Source organism: Panthera pardus, unplaced genomic scaffold, assembly GCF_024362965.1.
Source record: "Panthera pardus isolate Hobbes unplaced genomic scaffold, ASM2436296v1 HiC_scaffold_17, whole genome shotgun sequence".
In the NCBI taxonomy this organism is placed as follows: domain Eukaryota; kingdom Metazoa; phylum Chordata; class Mammalia; order Carnivora; family Felidae; genus Panthera; species Panthera pardus.
Window position 1 is genome coordinate 71,427,757 of NW_026526732.1, and position 17,440 is coordinate 71,445,196.

At 37.3% G+C, this 17,440-nt stretch overlaps 1 protein-coding gene across 2 annotated transcripts in view; it reads left to right on the plus strand.

Moving 5' to 3' along the window:
- The window catches only part of UBE2J1 (ubiquitin conjugating enzyme E2 J1), a 29,333-nt gene extending 12,328 nt beyond the window's left edge, over positions 1-17,005 (plus strand). For both annotated transcript variants that reach the window (XM_019442842.2, XM_019442843.2), the window contains exons 4-8: positions 1,212-1,296; positions 1,837-1,942; positions 5,327-5,456; positions 6,996-7,115; positions 13,683-17,005. In XM_019442842.2, the coding sequence (XP_019298387.1) occupies positions 1,212-1,296; positions 1,837-1,942; positions 5,327-5,456; positions 6,996-7,115; positions 13,683-13,961 (720 nt within the window). In that variant the 3' untranslated portion in view covers positions 13,962-17,005. The remainder of the gene's footprint in view (positions 1-1,211; positions 1,297-1,836; positions 1,943-5,326; positions 5,457-6,995; positions 7,116-13,682) is intronic.
- The last annotated feature ends 435 nt before the right edge of the window (positions 17,006-17,440 follow it).

Sequence of the window (17,440 nt, forward strand, 5' to 3'; positions counted from 1 at the left end):
AGAAACTGGCAGGGAGGAATAGTTGGGGCAGCAGCTTTCACCGGAAGTATAGAAATATTCCAGTAGTTACCCAATATATGGTCATGGTTAACACACTGGCTGAGAATCAGTCCTGCCCTCCTGATTGTCAGTATTTTTCTGGTTCACTTCCTCTCTTTTGAAAAGTCTTCTCCAATCTTCATTCAACAAGTATTTGTTAAACATATGTCATGTACCCTGTAGGTGTGGCAGAGAATAAGTTAAATTCTCTGGCCATGTAGAGCTTGTATTCTAACTTCATGCCTCTTCTTCCTTATCCTTCCCTTAAATATGGATATTCTACAAGTTCAGACTTCAGCTGTTTTCTCTTCTTTCTATAAAATGGTTTCATCAGTCACCTCTGTTAAGCCAGATACCAAAAATGTTTATTGTCTGACATCAGCAGGTCTCTATTTCTGCCTATCTGCTATACGTCATCCATAGCTCTTCTACCAAGACAACAGATCCATGTCCAAAACTGAAATCATTATCTCTGATCTGACTCTTTTGTGTTCCTGTCTTATGAAATTGTATCATCCTTATGGAAATCACTTCAGTGTCAGAGCCTTCTGCACCAATATCTAATTAGGTAACACCAAGTTCTTAGGTTTTATTCCAGCCTCTGTATATCTTCTCTTTTAGATCCTTCACAGGGCCTTGTGCGGTACTGGGCTCAGAGTAGGACATCAGGACATCTTTATACATCAATTATGTATGTAGATTTCAGTTATGCAACTCAGTTTCAAAATAGTGCTACAACCCTTTTTTTTTTTTAAGTTTGTTTATTTTGAGAGAAAGCATGCGTGGGTGTGTGCAAGTGAGGGAGGGGCAGAGAGAGAGGGAGAGAGAATACCAAGCAGGCTCCGTGTTCTCATCACAAAGTGGAATGCGGGGCTTGATCCCACAAACCATAAGATCATGATCTGAGCTGAAATCAAGAGTTGGACGCTCAACTGACTGAGCCACCCAGGTGCCCCTAGGTGCTACAACTTCTAAAAACAGCTTTTATTGTTCTTTCAGAATTCAACCAATATTTGTGGAGTATCTATAAGAGGACAAAAGTCTGTGTCCCCTTGGAGATTATGTTAAGAATTTTTTTAAAAAATTGTTTACTTGTAAAATATATTTATACTTATAAAGTATACAATATTAAACACATAAATAGTTTTTTAAATGCCTTATTTATTCCTAAGGCTAATGGACGATTTGAAGTAGGCAAGAAAATCTGTTTGAGCATCTCAGGACATCATCCTGAAACTTGGCAGCCTTCGTGGAGTAGTGAGTATTAATTTAAAGTGAATATAAATCTTCTATTCTGTAACTCTAATAAATTCATAATTATAAAGTGTAATACCCTCTTGAGATTGAAGCTGTTTTGGATAAATAATTTGATGATATTGAATAAATAATAAAAATTCTTTCCCTCTCTTGGTTTTTGCCATCATTTTATTTATTTTTTTTTTCAAGTTTCTATTTTTATTTATTTATTTATTGAGAGAGAGAGAGCGCGCGCGAGAGATTGTGAGCAGGGGAGGGACAGAGAGAGAGGGAGAGGGAGAGGGAGAATCCCAAGCAGGCTCCCTGCTGTCAGCATGGAGCCTGACGCAGGGCTTGATCTCAGGAGCCATGAGATCGTGACCTGAGCTGAAATCAAGAGTGAAGATGCTTTACCAACTGAGTCAACCAGGTGCCCCATTTTAATACAGCCACTCTACCTGCACCTCTTCAGTGAAAGCCTATGTGTCTTTTTTCTCTTAATAGAGTAAACCCAGTTCCTTTTACAAAACAACTTAGATTGATGTTTACTCTTTATTTCAGTAAGAACAGCATTATTAGCCATCATCGGGTTTATGCCAACAAAAGGAGAGGGAGCCATAGGTTCTCTAGATTACACACCAGAGGAAAGAAGAGCGCTTGCCAAAAAGTAAGTTTTGCATTTCAGTCTTTGTTAGGATTGAAATACTTTTCTGGGTAATGGCAGTAGGCAGATAGGTTTGTCTCTTACTTTGTGAGTTACCTTGGTTACAAGATCTAGTCTTAGTTTTGCTATTTTAGAAATTCATTTGTAGCAATTTATTACTCAGGGATGACCAGAGTCTAAAAATTATTTCATGCTGTCCAGTTTTTGAGAGTAGTTGATTATATCAACCTACAGTGGGAAATATCTTCTCCAAGAAAACAGTTCTGGTTATTTGTGTCCCTTTGGGCAGTATTACAGATGGAAAAAAACAATTCAAATATTTATATATAGCTTTTCATAATAAGATTAAAAACTCTTTGAGGGTAGGGAGGGAATCCATTTTATTGATCTTTGCATCTACAGTATCTGGCTCAGAGCAAGTGCTCAGTAAGTGATCCAAAATAAAGTAAAGGAGGTTTTCTTTATCAGGTTGTAGTTTTCTGGTGTATTGCCTTCTCATTTTTTTCAGAGGCATTCTGTCTGTATAACCCAGATTAGTCATCAGATTCAAAGTAGCCTCTCCTTTGAGTAGTGCAAAGACTAATTTTTTTTTTTTTTTGATGTTTATTTATTTTTTGAGAGAGAGAGAGAGAGACAGAGTGTAAGCAGGGGAGGGCAGAGAGAGAGGGAGACACAGAATCCAAAACAGGCCACAGGCTCTGAGCTGTCAGCACAGAGCCCGACATGGGGCTTAAACTCGCAAGCCATGAAGTCATGACCTGCGCTGAAGTCGGATGCTTAACGTCTCAGCCATCCAGGTGCCCCTGATTAATTTTTTTTTAAGAACAACTTCTAATCCAGTTTATTTTTTTAATCAGTGCGCATACAGAAGGGACCTTATAAGAAATCCTATCATGAGGATTTCCAGTGCTAGAATAGTATACCCATCCCTCAACAAATGTTAAAGATTCCAAAATTGCACTGAGGTAAAGAAGAGTATTTAAAAGTACTCACATTCTGTAATTCTTGATTTTGATCATTTTCCTGCCCTGGACTCTGCTGTTTACTACCTCTCGGGCATTTTATGTTAGTTAAATTTTAGTATATCATAGTCTAGAACAGTCCAGAATATGTCCTCTATAGATGTTTGTTAAGTCAAATAAATTTTAATGTCTGAAAGATTTGATAGACTCTTTGGTTTTCATCAACAGCTTTTCTTTTCTTTTCTTTCTTTCTTTCTTTCTTTCTTTCTTTCTTTCTTTCTTTCTTTCTTTCTTTCTTTCTTTCTTTATGTTTATTTATTTGAGAGAAAGAGTGCACATACATGTGTGTGCAAGCAGGGGAGGGGCAGAGAGAGAGAGGAAGAGATAATCCCAAGCAGGCTCAGTGCTGTGAGTGCAGAGCCTGACGTGGGGCCTGGTCTCACAAACTGTAAAATCATGACCTGAGCCGAAATGAAGAATCTCTTGCTTAACTGACTGAGCGATACAGGTGACCCAACTTTTCTTTGTAAACCTTGTTGCCCGGTTCTGGGGATATACCTTACTTTAGCTATTAATTGCAAATTATAATATGTACTTTGAACATACAGATTTCTTTTTTTTCTTTGTTGGCTTTCTGTCTTGATACTTCAGTTCATGTATAAGGAGGAAAAAAAAAGAACTTTGTTTTTTTGTTCTAGACTTCTCTGTGTAAGATTCTAGCTTCTTAGTCTGTGATAGAGGATTTTTAAAAGCATGATTTTGTATTCATCCATAGTAGCATATTGTCCTTGTGGATAAACTAATATTAAAAATAAACATTCCCCTTTAAGTTTCATCTGACTTCTCAGTTAAAAGTGGACACATTTTAAGGCAAATAATTTGGATACAACTGACTCTCAAAAGGATATGGACAGCAGTCCTTCTTCTGGTGAAACAAACATTCATCAACAAGTACTGAAGTCGTACTACTTTTACATATATTTTGTTCATGTGAAGTTATTTAATAAATTCAATAACATGTTCTTTCAAGACCTAAGGCTTTTAGTATGTTGAACTGTAAATACAATAAAACAATTTTTTTTTTTTAAGTTCAGCAATGTAATACATACTCCTGTGTATTATACATATTTACTTCCAGTCCTACAAATCCTTAGTACTCTTGTGAACTTTAGGGCACTTTTGGCTTTATCTGGACTACAAAGGGGAAAATGAAAACATAGAAAAACAAATAAATCTTAGGAAATAGTCTAGTTAACAAGTTTATCTTGAGTCTATTTAATATAGTGAGTGATAAATTTCAGCCTTTGGATTTTAAACAAGTTCTCTGTCTTTCGAGTTATACTGCTATTTATTTTTTTATTTTTATTTTTTCCAAGTTTTTATTTAAATTCCAGCTAGTTAACATACAGTGCAATATTAGTTTCAGGTGTAGGATTCAGTGATTCAACACTTACATACAAACACCTAGTGCTCATCCCAGCACGTACACTTCTTAATCCCCACCACCTATTGCACCCATCCCCCCACCCACCTCCCTCTGGTAACCATCTGTTTGTTCTCTGTAGTTAAGAGTCTGTTTCTTGATCTGCTCCTCTCTTTTTCTCCCCTGTATTCATTTGTTTTGTTTCTTTAAATTCCACATATGAGTGGAATCCTATACTGCTATTTAGGTGAATCGGATTTGTGAATTTTTTCCCTGGAAGTATCTGTAAATTCTATTTTTTTTTTTTATTAAAAATTTTTTTTTTAACGTTTATTTATTTTTGAGACAGAGAGAGACAGAGCATGAATGGGGGAGGGTCAGAGAGAGAGGGAGACACAGAATCTGAAACAGGCTCCAGGCTCTGAGCGGTCAGCACAGAGCCTGACACGGGGCTCGAACTCACGGACTGCGAGATCATGACCTGAGCCGAAGTCAGACGCTCAACCAACTGAGCCACCCAGGCGCCCCTGTAAATTCTATTTTTAATGGTTTCTTTACTGTTTTATATATGTTTCTGCTAAAACATAATTTAAACTTTATAATGGACTTTTTTCCCACAGGCTTAACATAGTTTTAAGTGTGACCTTGAGGACAGTGTAATTAGACATTTTGTATGTTTTGTTGTATAGATCTAAAGCTTAGTTTTCTTTAGATAGTATATTAGAAAAAAATGGAACCTAAGCCCTGGATTTTTTTTTTATTTTAGATTTTTAAAAATTGAGATATAAGTGACATGAGTTTCTTTTTTAACACCAACCTAACTTGTATATTTGTCTCAGAACTTTAATTATTGCCATAATTGTCTAATTTACATGTAGATGAATATGATATGGAATTATCCAGTGTTCTTTTATTTTAAATTTAATCATTCAGTAGTTGAGTGTCTTGAATTACCATTCAAGTATGTAATTTATACCCATCAAAAAAATTATTTCCTACCAGATCACAAGATTTCTGTTGTGAGGGATGTGGCTGTGCCATGAAGGACATCCTGTTGCCTTTAAAATCTGGAAGTGATTCAAGCCAAGCTGACCAGGAAGCCAAGGAACTGGCTAGACAAATCAGTTTTAAGGTACTCTAAATTTGTAAATAAATTCTAATTATGTGATCCTTTTGTTCTGGATAGAAAGTAAAGCAATATAGTTCTGTTGCAATAAGGTTTTATAAATCATTTTTTCTTATTATGACACTAATAACATACATTCACAAAAGCATTACAGCATACCAGTTAAAAGCTTGGATTCTGGGGGCACCCTGTGTGGCTCAGTTGGTTGAGCCAATTCTTGATTTCAGCTCAGGTCATGATCCCAGGGTTGTGGGATTGAGTCTTGTGTCAGGCTCTGTGCTGAGCATAAAACCTGCTTGAGATTCTTTCTCTCTCTCTCTCTCTCTCTCTCTCTCTCTCTCAAATAAAATAAATTTTTTTTAAAAAGCTTGGATTCTGGTATATAATGCTGGGGTTCAGATCTCAGCTTTGCTATTTATTAATAGTAGGACATCAGATGTATTACTTAGCCACTGTGCCTTTTTATCTGTAAATAATAATGTTACTTATCTTGTAGGATTCTTATGAGGATTGAGTGAGTTAATACTTAAGTATATTGTATTTAGAACTGTCCCTGATACTTAATAAATTATTATAAAAATATAATGTATTATTTTTTTAATGTTTATTTTTGGGAGATAAAGACAGAGCGTGAGCAAGGGAGGGGCAGAGAGAGAGGGAAACATAGAATCCAAAGGAGGCTCCAGGCTCTGAGCTGTCAGCACAGAGCCTGACGCAGGGCTCAAACTCACAAATTGCGAGATCATGACCTGAACTGAAGTTGGATGCTTAACTGAGCCACCCAGGTGCCCCAAAAGTATAATAATTTAGAAGGAAATAACAATCATACATAATCCCATCCCCAAGAAATAACTGCTGATAATATTTTGGCATGTCTCCCTGATGTCCTTTTTTCCCACATATATTGCATATAATTACTTCTGGAATTTAATTAGCTCTATTAAAAAATGTCAACCTGCATTAAGCAACATGCTGCTTCCTCCCTGTTCACCTCTCTTGTATCCTGTCTGTCCTTTCATATCCAGTTCTCAGGAGAAATTTTTCCTTCTATTTATTGTATTGCCTGGAAGAGGAGGTGCTTAGGACGTGTTGGTTTTTTTCTTTCTTCTGAGGATTCCAATTGTACTTAAAATTGCTTTTCTGAAAATTGTAGGGCCAGATGTGTTTTGTATATCCGAATTCCAGATTTTAGAAAATATCAAACGTATACCATATTTTAGCACCTGCAGTGACATCTGGGGCAGTACCCCATAATCAAATCTATTAACATTCCCTGAGCAAACCTGGGGATATTTACACTAATGTGGGACAAAGACTGTTAATAACCTCATCTGTCAGGCTTCGCCTGGCAATTACCAAAAACTTAATTTGGAATTGTGGATTGTGAACCATGGCTGTTAGCTTTGTCTCTTACCAAATAATGGCTCCTTGAGAGCAGTATTGTCTGTGTTTCTTCCTAAAAATAAGTCCAAGAGAGAATTCGTAGCTTGTGGGTTATTTTGTATATTTGTTGTAATATGCTCTTGGGTTTATCTTATTTTATAGGCAGAAGTCAATTCATCTGGAAAGACTATCGCTGAATCGGACTTAAACCACTCTTTTTCACTAAATGATTTACAGGATGATATACCTGCAACATTCCAGGGTGCTACAGCCAGTACATCGGTATGGCTCTTTCTTTTACATATATGTATGTCTATATCAATATCATTATTTGCAATAGGAGGAGGAGATCTCTAGATGAAATATCTGAATATTTTGATTCTCCTGATAGGTGGACTCCAGCCCACCCTTCCCTCTAATGAATCTTACTGTCTTAAGCAAATTTTTCATACTTTTGAAGCCTTCTTTGTTGTTAAATGGAGCTGAACTGAATAATTTTTGGTCCTGTCATTCCTCCAGAATTCTCTGATTTCTCTGAAAAGCTGGTTATAGTATATAACTATATAGCTATACAGTATATAGCACTACACTCTGAATAAAACAAATTATACATACATTGGCCACTTTCTAAATAGGCACTGTATCTTTGGCAGGTTTGTTAAGCCACGTTAAGATACTCAATAAAGGACTAGAGCCAAAGGTTTGCATTAGACCTGCCCTGCCCAGTACTGTAGCCACTAGCCACATGTAGCTATCTAAATTTATATTTTCAATTATTCAGAATTAAATTTAAAATTCGGTTCCTCAGTCGCACTGGCCACATTTCAAGTAACCCATAGACACGTGGGGCTTGTGGCTGCCAGATTGGACAGCATAGGTATTGAACATTATCATCTCAGAAAGTTCTGTTAGACAGCACTCCCTTCCTTGCATATAGTAAGTGTCCAATAAGTAATTGTTAAATGAAAGATTAGATGAATGCTATGTGTCTTGTGCTCTGACCTGTTATCTAAATATTGGTGGGCATAGGTCACCAGGGATTGATTAAGAAAATGTGACTGGATAGTTGCTAAATAATTAGAATTATGGGGGAAAACGTTGACTTCCCTTTCTAAATATAAAAGATGAGCTGTATTTTTGGTAACAGATTATTTGGTTGAGTTAGCCACATCTTTTCTCCCTCCCCCCCTTCAGTTTTAGAGAGGATTTTAAAGGGTCAGGGAAATTGAAATAGAAGCTGGCAAACACAGATTTGCCCTTTCCTCAGGAATAACTTACTATAAAGTGGGACTGAATAGTCCTAAGTGATTGTTCTCTCCCTTCTCAGAGAGTGAGATGGACAGAGAGAATAGGTTGAAAAGGGAAGGCAGGGGGAGGGTGCTCTGGAGGAAGTACTTGGAGAACTGGTGATGGAGATACAAGGAAAAAGTATATGTGGAGAGTGAAATCATTTGTACATGATCTCCATGTATTTTTATGAATTGCAGAGAGATATTATGAGTTTGTTTTAGTCAGTAAATGTTTTACCTTGAAATATTTGATGGGGCGCCTGGGTGGGTCTGTTGGTTAAGCGTCCGACTTTAGGTCATGATCTCATGGTTCGTGGATTTGAGCCCCATGTCAAGCTCTGTGCTGACAGCTCAGAGCCTGGACCCTGATTCCAATTCTGTGTCTCCCTCTCTTTCTGCGACTCTCCCCCACTCGCACTTTAATGTTTTAAAAAACATTTAAAAAATTTAAAAAAAGAAATATTTGAAAATATTTAGATTACTCTTCACCTTTAGAATTTTAATTGTTTTTTATTTTATAGTTTTTGAAAAATGGAACCAACCTATTATAGAGAGGAGGGTGGTGATCCTTTATCACCTGTAAGGACAGTCTCCTGATATTTGTGATGTGTTTAAATCTGCCTTCAGTCTCTTTTTAAATCTATGTCAAGTCCCTCTGTTGCATATCTCAGTTATACTTATTCTACTTGTAATTTATTTTATTATTAATTATTTATTGTCTATATTACTTCCAAGACTTTGAGTTCCTTGAGGATCAGAGCTGTCTTTCTACTGCTTTGTATCCCCAGTGCCTGGCCTAGTGCCTTGTATATAGTTAGGTGGTCAGTACATATTTGTTGATTGAATAAGTGAATCTTAGAATTGGCACTTAAAAAATACTAGAAATATAGGTAAAGAAGTCAAGAAGTTTAAGTAAATTACATTGCACAGTCAGTAATATTATTACAGTGGTATTTTCCATTTTGGTTTGATTTGATTTGTTTCAATTTTTATTATTGCGGTTTAGTTGACGTACAGTGTTATTAGTTTGAGGTATACATTTTGATTTTAAAGTACATAAAACTTAGAATTCTTTTTATTTATTTATTTATTTTTATTTTTTTAAATTATTATTATTTTTTTTAACGTTTATTTATTTTTGAGACAGAGAGAGACACAGCATGAACGGGGGAGGGGCAGAGAGAGAGGGAGACACAGAATCGGAAGCAAGCTCCAAGCTCTGAGCCATCAGCCCAGAGCCCGACACGGGGCTCGAACTCGCGGACCGCGAGATCGTGACCTGAGCTGAAGTCAGACGCTCAACCAACTGAGCCACCCAGGCGCCCTTAGAATTCTTCTTAATAGGTATAGGTAATTAATTGATACCAATTCTGGTTAAAACAGTGATAAGCAATAAATTGTCTACAGTTGAAAGTTAAGCTTTTAATTATATTTACATACAGATTTATCTCAGAATATGATTATATAAATTGATCACAGTGGAAGTAATTGAAACTTGGTTTTGGCTAGGGGTGGCTGCTTTATATGCAAGTGTAATATAAATTCACTAAAATGTTATACATCAAATCCCAGATAAGCTATGTTTTTTTAGCCTTGAGGGGGCGAGAGATTGCCCAAAGTCTAAATACAGCAGATAATATCAGGCCATCTGTTGCTTTTTGATGCAGATTTTTTTAGCTGTGTAGACTGGGGAGAATACTGATGGTAGTTTTATGTTCTTCCAGTCTGTCAGATTTTTTCCCTCTTCCTAGGGATTGAGATTCCAAATAAACTGTTTCATTTTGTATTAAAAAGTACACACAAAACTTCCTTCACAGATGCAGGTTATTCCAGATTATTATAGAAAATTCATATGTATTACAGGGGACTTACTTGTGACTGTGATGGTTTTTAAAATTAATTAGATTAAATTAAATACAACATCATGTACTTCTATCTTCCCCAAAATGGTCACTTCATCTTAATTAAGGAGATGGAAATTGTTCCGACTTAAGTCTGCATTCAGTGATAGGCGTGTTTGGACAAGTTTAGGTAAACAGCAAAGATTTACAAGTCCTACCAACAAACATACACAGCATTATGAAAATGCTAAAGCCAACTCCATGTGACCTGCCAAGATTTTATCCAGTTAGTTCTTAAACTCCAAATAGTCTAGGTTCCTCTGGGTCTATAACCTTGGGGTTGTTACTGTGTTCCCTTAATGTGATTGTTTTAAATAGGAAAAATTTTAGAATTTTATATTGCAGCACTAGTCAGTAATATATTATCTAAAAGGCATCTTGGGGCGCCTGAGTGGCTCAGTCTGTTAAACATCCGACTTTAGCTCAGGTCATGATCTCACGGTTTGTGAGTGCAAGCCCTGCATTGGGCTCTGCTGACAGCTCAGAGCCTGGAGCCTGCTTCGGATTCTGTGTCTCCCTCTTTCTCTTTTTGCCCGTCTCCCGCTTGCACTGTCTCTCTTTCTAAAAAAAATAAATAAACATCAAAAGGCATCTGAAATAGAGGAATCTCATTACATTAAAGCAGTATGTCTATATGAGTATTTCCATTAAGTGCATGTACTAAAATATCTAAGGTCAGTGTTTTAAGGTGTTGTTCTGAATATGTTAATGATACCAACAGAGGTCTGAAAAGCTGTCCTAAGTAATGACTTTTTAAAAATCAAAATATAGTGTCTCCAAAGGGGTATGTTAATAGTAACAATGTTAATAATAACTAATATTTAATCAGCTGTTGGGTATCCTAAGCACTTTATATCATTACTGCCTTTAATCCTTGTAACTACAGAACTGGATATTATCCTCACTGTACAGATGAAGGAGCTGAGCCTTAGGTTGAATAACTTGCTTAGGGTCTTGCATCTCTGCATCTCCCAAGTGGTAGAGCCAGCCTAGTAATGATAAGGCTCCCTGATCTAGTCAGGGTTATGGGCATTGTATTTTCCCCTCAAACTAATGGAAAAAATAACATGTATAAAATAAAAGCTTTGGGGCACCTGGGTGGCTCAGTCGGTTAAGTGTCTGACTCTTGATTTCAGCTCAGGTCACAGTCTTCACAGTTGGTGAGGTTGAGCCCCATGTGTCAGCGCAGAGCCTGCTTGGGATTCTCTCTCTCCCCTTCTCTCTGCCCCTTCCCTGCTCCTGTGTGTGCGTGCGTGCCCACACTCCCTGTCTCTGAAAGTAGGTATTAAAATAAAGAAAAGAAAAGCTTTAAACTGAACCAATCTCTTGTGCTAGTTTCTGGATTGATAGCAACTTCATATTTTTTATTTTTCTTAAGAGCTTTGCCTGCAAGCCTTGAGCACTTTTGCTGCATCAGACACTTTTAACTTCTTGGCTGAGTAGTTGGAAGAATGGGAGAGTTTAAATGGAATGTTGCTGTATTGGCTGCTGTAACTCAGTTCAATCCAATGAGTATTTATTAAGATATAATAGGATGCCTGTGACAATGTCAGACCTCATAAAATGCTGCCACTTTGTGGATCTCTTCTCTTCAATGAGTGTGTTGTTGCTGGGAGTCCTGGAGTTTGAAGTCCAAGTTTGTGCAGCTCTAATTCAGTATCAGCACTAACTTTTATATTTTTAACTCAAAGTCAGTAGTTCCTTTTCTACTTCTGTGTTATGGGTCATTCCGTATGAGTGCTTCCAAAGGATAGTTTTAAGAAACTCAGATGATTTAAACCTCTTTTTAAAAATTTTTTTAATGTTTATTTATTGTTGAGAGAGAGAGAGAGAGACAGAGTGTGAGTGGGGTTGGGGCAAAGAGAGAGAGATAGAGGGACACAGAATCTGAAGCACACTCTAGGCTCTGAGCTGTTAGCACAGAGCCCAACGGGGGGCTCAAACTCATGAATCATGAGATCATGACCTGAGCTGAAGTCGGATGCTTAACCAACTGAGCCACCCAGGCGCCCCGATTTAAACCTTTTAATGCTGAAATGAATGTCAGATTTAAAAGGTAATTTCTTCTGTAGGTAACTCAGATCAGCAGTTTCTTCCCTAATGTTTATAGCTATTGCCAGGGCAAAGCTATCTTTTAAAGAAAGTATTTGAATTATATTATTTGATTATTTTTCCTACTCAATATTGAAATTTTCTCTGATAGAAAGTACTTTAATGTTTTATATTTACTCAGTTTTTACAGTTATTCTGAATAAAACATGCATTCTTATTTTTTATTTGAAAGGGTGTTGGCACAAATAGAACCAGTATAAAGTTGTTTTCAGTAAAAGAATTAAAGGCCATTAGGTTATTAAGAGTTAAGGTGTCTAGGGGTGCCTGGGTGGCTCAGTTGGTTGAGCATCCGACTTTGGCTCAGGTCGTGATCTCACAGCTTGTGGGTTCGAGCCCCGCGTCAGGCTCTGTGCTGACAGCTCAGAGCCAGGAGCCTGCTTCAGATTCAGTGTCTCCCTCTTTCTCTTTCCCTCCCCTGCTCATGCTCTGTCTCTTTCACTCTCAAAAATGAATAAATGTTAAAAAAATAAAAGAGTTAAGGTGTCTATATAAATAGAATTCATATTTTATAGAGCTTTCTTATCTATAAACTGTTATTCAAGATTTTGAATCACTTGGTACCACATTATGGTTATGCTTGACCGCCTAGGCAGTCATTGAAAGGAGAGAAAACAGTTGATACCTTGTGCTTTGTGGGGGTAACTAGTATGCCTAAGTATGCTTTACATACATAAAGTAACACAATTCAAACACACAGTAAAGGGTTCTTCTAGACTTGTTCAGGTGACAGGAGTTATGAGGAAGCCTAAGCCTGGTTTGAAAACTACATCTGATTTTTATTTTTTTTTTTTTAATTTTTTTTTTAACGTTTATTTTTGAGACAGAGGGAGAGCATGAACGGGGGAGGGGCAGAGAGAGAGGGAGACACAGAATCGGAAGCAGGCTCCAGGCTCTGAGCCATCAGAGCCTGACGCGGGGCTCGAACTCGCGGACCGCGAGATCGTGACCTGAGCTGAAGTCGGACACTTAACCAACTGAGCCACCCAGGCGCCCCTGCATCTGATTTTTACAACAGTACTGCTGTGAAGAATGCACGGTTTGAAATTACGCTCTATGCTCCATGACTGTTGGTGGAAGTATGCTGATATAGTAAGATCATGTTGGAAGAGACCTGGTTCATGAAAGGCACACTGTTAGGAGTTAAACTTTTTTTTGCCATTTAGGATGGCAAATTTTCTAGCAGAAAAGAAATCACATTGCTTTCTCCTTGGCTCTCCTACAAGAAGTGAGGTGTCCAGATGCTTAACAGATATTGCTGGAGTTACACCTGAAAGAGAGTAGAAGGCCTCCTATAGAGCAAATGGCTAAACTCTGTCCTTGTCTTATTTGTTGCTGATAAATTTTTTCTCCACCTGGTGAGTATTCAGAATAAGTTGTGTTGTTGGCTTATTCAGGAGGGTGAGTAATTAGTCCCAGCATTCAGCTTGGTAGTTTTACCTTTAGTTGTATTTTAGTGCTCTGAGATTCTGTGTACTCTTGAATGGACAATAGATATGTATACAAGTTTTCTTTGCCAGTTTCAAACAAAACTCCCTAAAATTTTCTAGTACGGAGCCCAGAACCCCTCAGCAGCATCCCTTCAACAACCTGCTCAACCTGTAGCTAAGAATACCTCCATGAGCCCTCGACAACGCCGAGCCCAGCAGCAGAGTCAAAGACGGTCTTCTGCTTCCCCAGATGTGATCCAGGGCCAGCAGCCAAGAGACAACCACACTGATCATGGCGGATCCGCTGTCCTGATTGTCATCTTGACTTTGGCATTGGCAGCTCTTATATTCAGACGAATATATCTGGCCAATGAGTACATATTTGACTTTGAGTTATAATATTGTTTTGTGTCTTAAGAGCTGTGACTCTGCTGCTTCATTAAACATTCTGCATTGGGTATAATCTAAGAATTGTTTACAAAAAGATTATTTTGTATTTACCCTTCATTCCTTTTTTGATCCTTATAAATTCAGTATAAATATAGCTAGACTTTCAGACTGTATCCTGCTTAGTTCAAGGGACTGAAGTCACAGCCCCTTGTCTCACCATATGACCTGCTTTACAGGGAAATAACTTATTGTTGTTTCTCATGCCTCGGCTTCTTTTTTGTAAATTTGTGATACTTTTCTGTATAGCCCTTTGGCATTTTTGGATAAAAGATGGTGTTTTAAGTTCCAGTGAGTATTACTAGTTACTCAGTACCATTTATTGAGTACTCTATTTCTACTTAGGTAGAATGATAACAGGGATAAGAGTTGAAAAGGGAAAGTAGAGCTCTTCAGATAGTTTGCTGAGAATGTCATTCATAGAAGATGCACTGGAATTGCCCATTCTGTGACTGACATTGTGTCCTAAATGTTGTTCAGTGAAAGTAACAATTTCAGTCAAATAGTTATGAGGAAATGAGATTACATCTTTGTTCCTGGATGTTATTTGAAGAGGAAAGGATGCTTTGAAACCACTTTGATATGCTGTTATCCCATTCTCTCCCAAATGTACACAAGATTTAAAAATAAAAAAGGAAACAACCCTCCATAGATTTTTTTTTTTAAGGAAGGAAGGGTCCAAGCCAGAAATCAGTTGATTTTCTTCCAGAAGTCAAGTGGAAGGATCTTCAGATTTTAATGTTTGCTCTGCTTTGAATTGTATATCTTTTGAAGGTATTACATGTCTAGCTTTGTAATCACTATAAATGTAATTATTCCAGGAATATGCATAATGTTGAAATATTTTATGTACCGTTTCAATAGAAAAGCTCAGGGCCCAAGTAACAGTGATAGAAATGAGAAAAACCTTTACTTAGAATTGTCCACCTAATCAAAACCGAAGAAATAATTGTCAGTGCAAAATCAATATATAACTTAGTGCTAGCTAACTTCACAGATTCTAGTAGATAATTTTATCATCATAATGCCTGATGAGAACATAGAATCACAGAAAAGCATTGCCTTCAGCATGTTTGGTAACAGCGTTGAGGGGACTCTTAAGAGTACTTGTTAATGAAGATGTAGTTTTTAAATATAGGCAGTCCCCAGCTCTCAAATAGGTTATGTTCTAAGGGTGCATTTGTGAGTTTTTTTTACAACTCAGTGTTGTAAGTGGTGTTCAGGTTCTAGACAGGTCCACAAAAGTTTGTCCATAATGTATCTTGAATACTTTGGAGGGTGGTGTTCATAAAGTCCTTAGTGTAGTTTTAACTAACTAAAATTATGGGCAAGATAGAAACAATTTGTGAAATGCTATTAAAGGCAAATTTAATTTTTATTGCTGCTATGGACTTTGGGTCTGTTAATTATTAGACAAAATTTCTATTTTCATTTGCTAGCCATTTTCCTTTATGTCCACATCTAAAATAAACATACTGTATACTATTATACAATACATAATTGTCTAAGCGTTAATAAATTAGCATTTTAAAAGTGTTTACAGATTGTTTCTGTTATATCTACAGCCAAAGTTAGTAAAGTTTTAAAAAGCTCAAGGACTTTATGAAGACCTCATATGTCAGGAGAATTAAAGGTTACCATTTTACAACTTTATTGCCATGGGAAAGCACATTCTGAAGTCTTGGTTTGGAACACAAAATACTAGAAGTAGTTCAGTGGTCTCCTAGCAAGAAGTCACTGACCCTTGGGAAGACCAGATGACCTTATCACCTGAGAAGAAGAAAATCCCCCTGCTTTCAGCCTTTGATTGTAGATGAACTGTGTGCTAGGAACAATCTTCCCTCCGCTTCTTCTCAGTGAAACTTGAGCCAACCTCTGGATCTACGTGATCCTGTTGCATGTTTCCAATGGAGTGTACCTATACTTTAAGATTGATTAAGCCAAGAAGATTTTGAATTGTGCAAATCCTTCTCTATCTGATTTGCCTCTCCTCCCTCACCTGTCAACTGATAGGTCACCTTTTTGTTTGTATTGGGATGTTTTAAGCACCTGATACACATATCTGAAAAGTGGCATATTTTTTGCTCCTTCCCTTTCAGCTCACATATGCTACTTAAAAATCCTTAAGTTGTCAATCTGATCCCCATCGTGGAGTTGATGAGCAAAATTGATCTTTGGGGCTATTCTTACTCAAATGCCACTTGAAGAGACTCTTCAGAAAACAGTTGTTTTTAAAGCCCCACCTTATCCCTTTAATTAGAGTGTCGGGACAAAACCAGATATGTATCTGGTTGGTGAAGGTTTAGGACTCCTTCCCCCAGTCCTCATGTTTAGGTAATTCATGGCTTTTTCTTTGACCAAAAAAGCACATGACTACATATCAAGGTAGTTAAAATAGCATGTCAAAAAAATATATAATGTCTGTATCACCTGTAACTGTTTAAGCCAATGAAACCTTTCAAATTTTATGTATTGTGGGGCTTTTATGTAGCACTTTACATTTTCATGCTGCTTATTGTTTTGTTCCACTGAAATAAATGAATTTCATCAAAATTCTCACCTAATTTTTTTAAAAAAACCTTTAAAGTTGTTTATCATTTTGACTATGGAAATATAATAGTTCCTATTTCAGGAGAATAAGAAATCTTTTTGTTATTTTTGGCTATGAATAAACTTTCTGGTATCTTGAGACCTCCCATTTTTATAGACCAGAATCCGTAAACAAATCTCGCACATCTGGACTTACTTGGGCAGAAACCTAGGCTGAAGTACTGAAAAACCTGTATTGTTCCATCATTTGCAAGTAAGTATATGAAAAGCGAATGCATTTAGTGAACCTGCCTCTTAACAAAGACTAATGTGTACATTAACATGTGTACTGTTTAAGCCTTTGTGGGAGGCTTGTACCTTGCTCAGAAGCTCTTTGGAACGCCTCTTGAACAGTTGCCTTCAGAACTAGTTTGAGCTGCTCAATAAAACCAGTGACTTTATTCATACCGTGTTTTGACCAAAGGTGGTATTCTTTATGTTATTCGGCCTTCTGTCCATTCTACCTCCTTAAATATTTTTTCCCATCTTACCACTCGTGCTCACTGCCATTACCCTAATGAGCCTTACTCTCCTCTGAATTAGTGCAGTAACCTCTAACAAGTCTCCAGTCTTCCCCCATTCCTCACACTGCAGCCAGTGTCGTCTTCAGTGCACAGATCTCATTCTGTCTTTTAAGCCCACAGCCTCAATGTAGGTCATAAGGCTGTGTGTAACCAGAGTCCCACTGTGCTCTCTGGCCTAATCTGACAGCTTACTGGGGCCTTTCCACAGCTCTGAGCATGAGCACTGGGGCCAGTCCTGTTTCCTGAGAGAACTGAGCAAATGTTAAAGTTACACATCCCCTGTCTTACACCATATATAAAACTTAAAATGGACCTAAG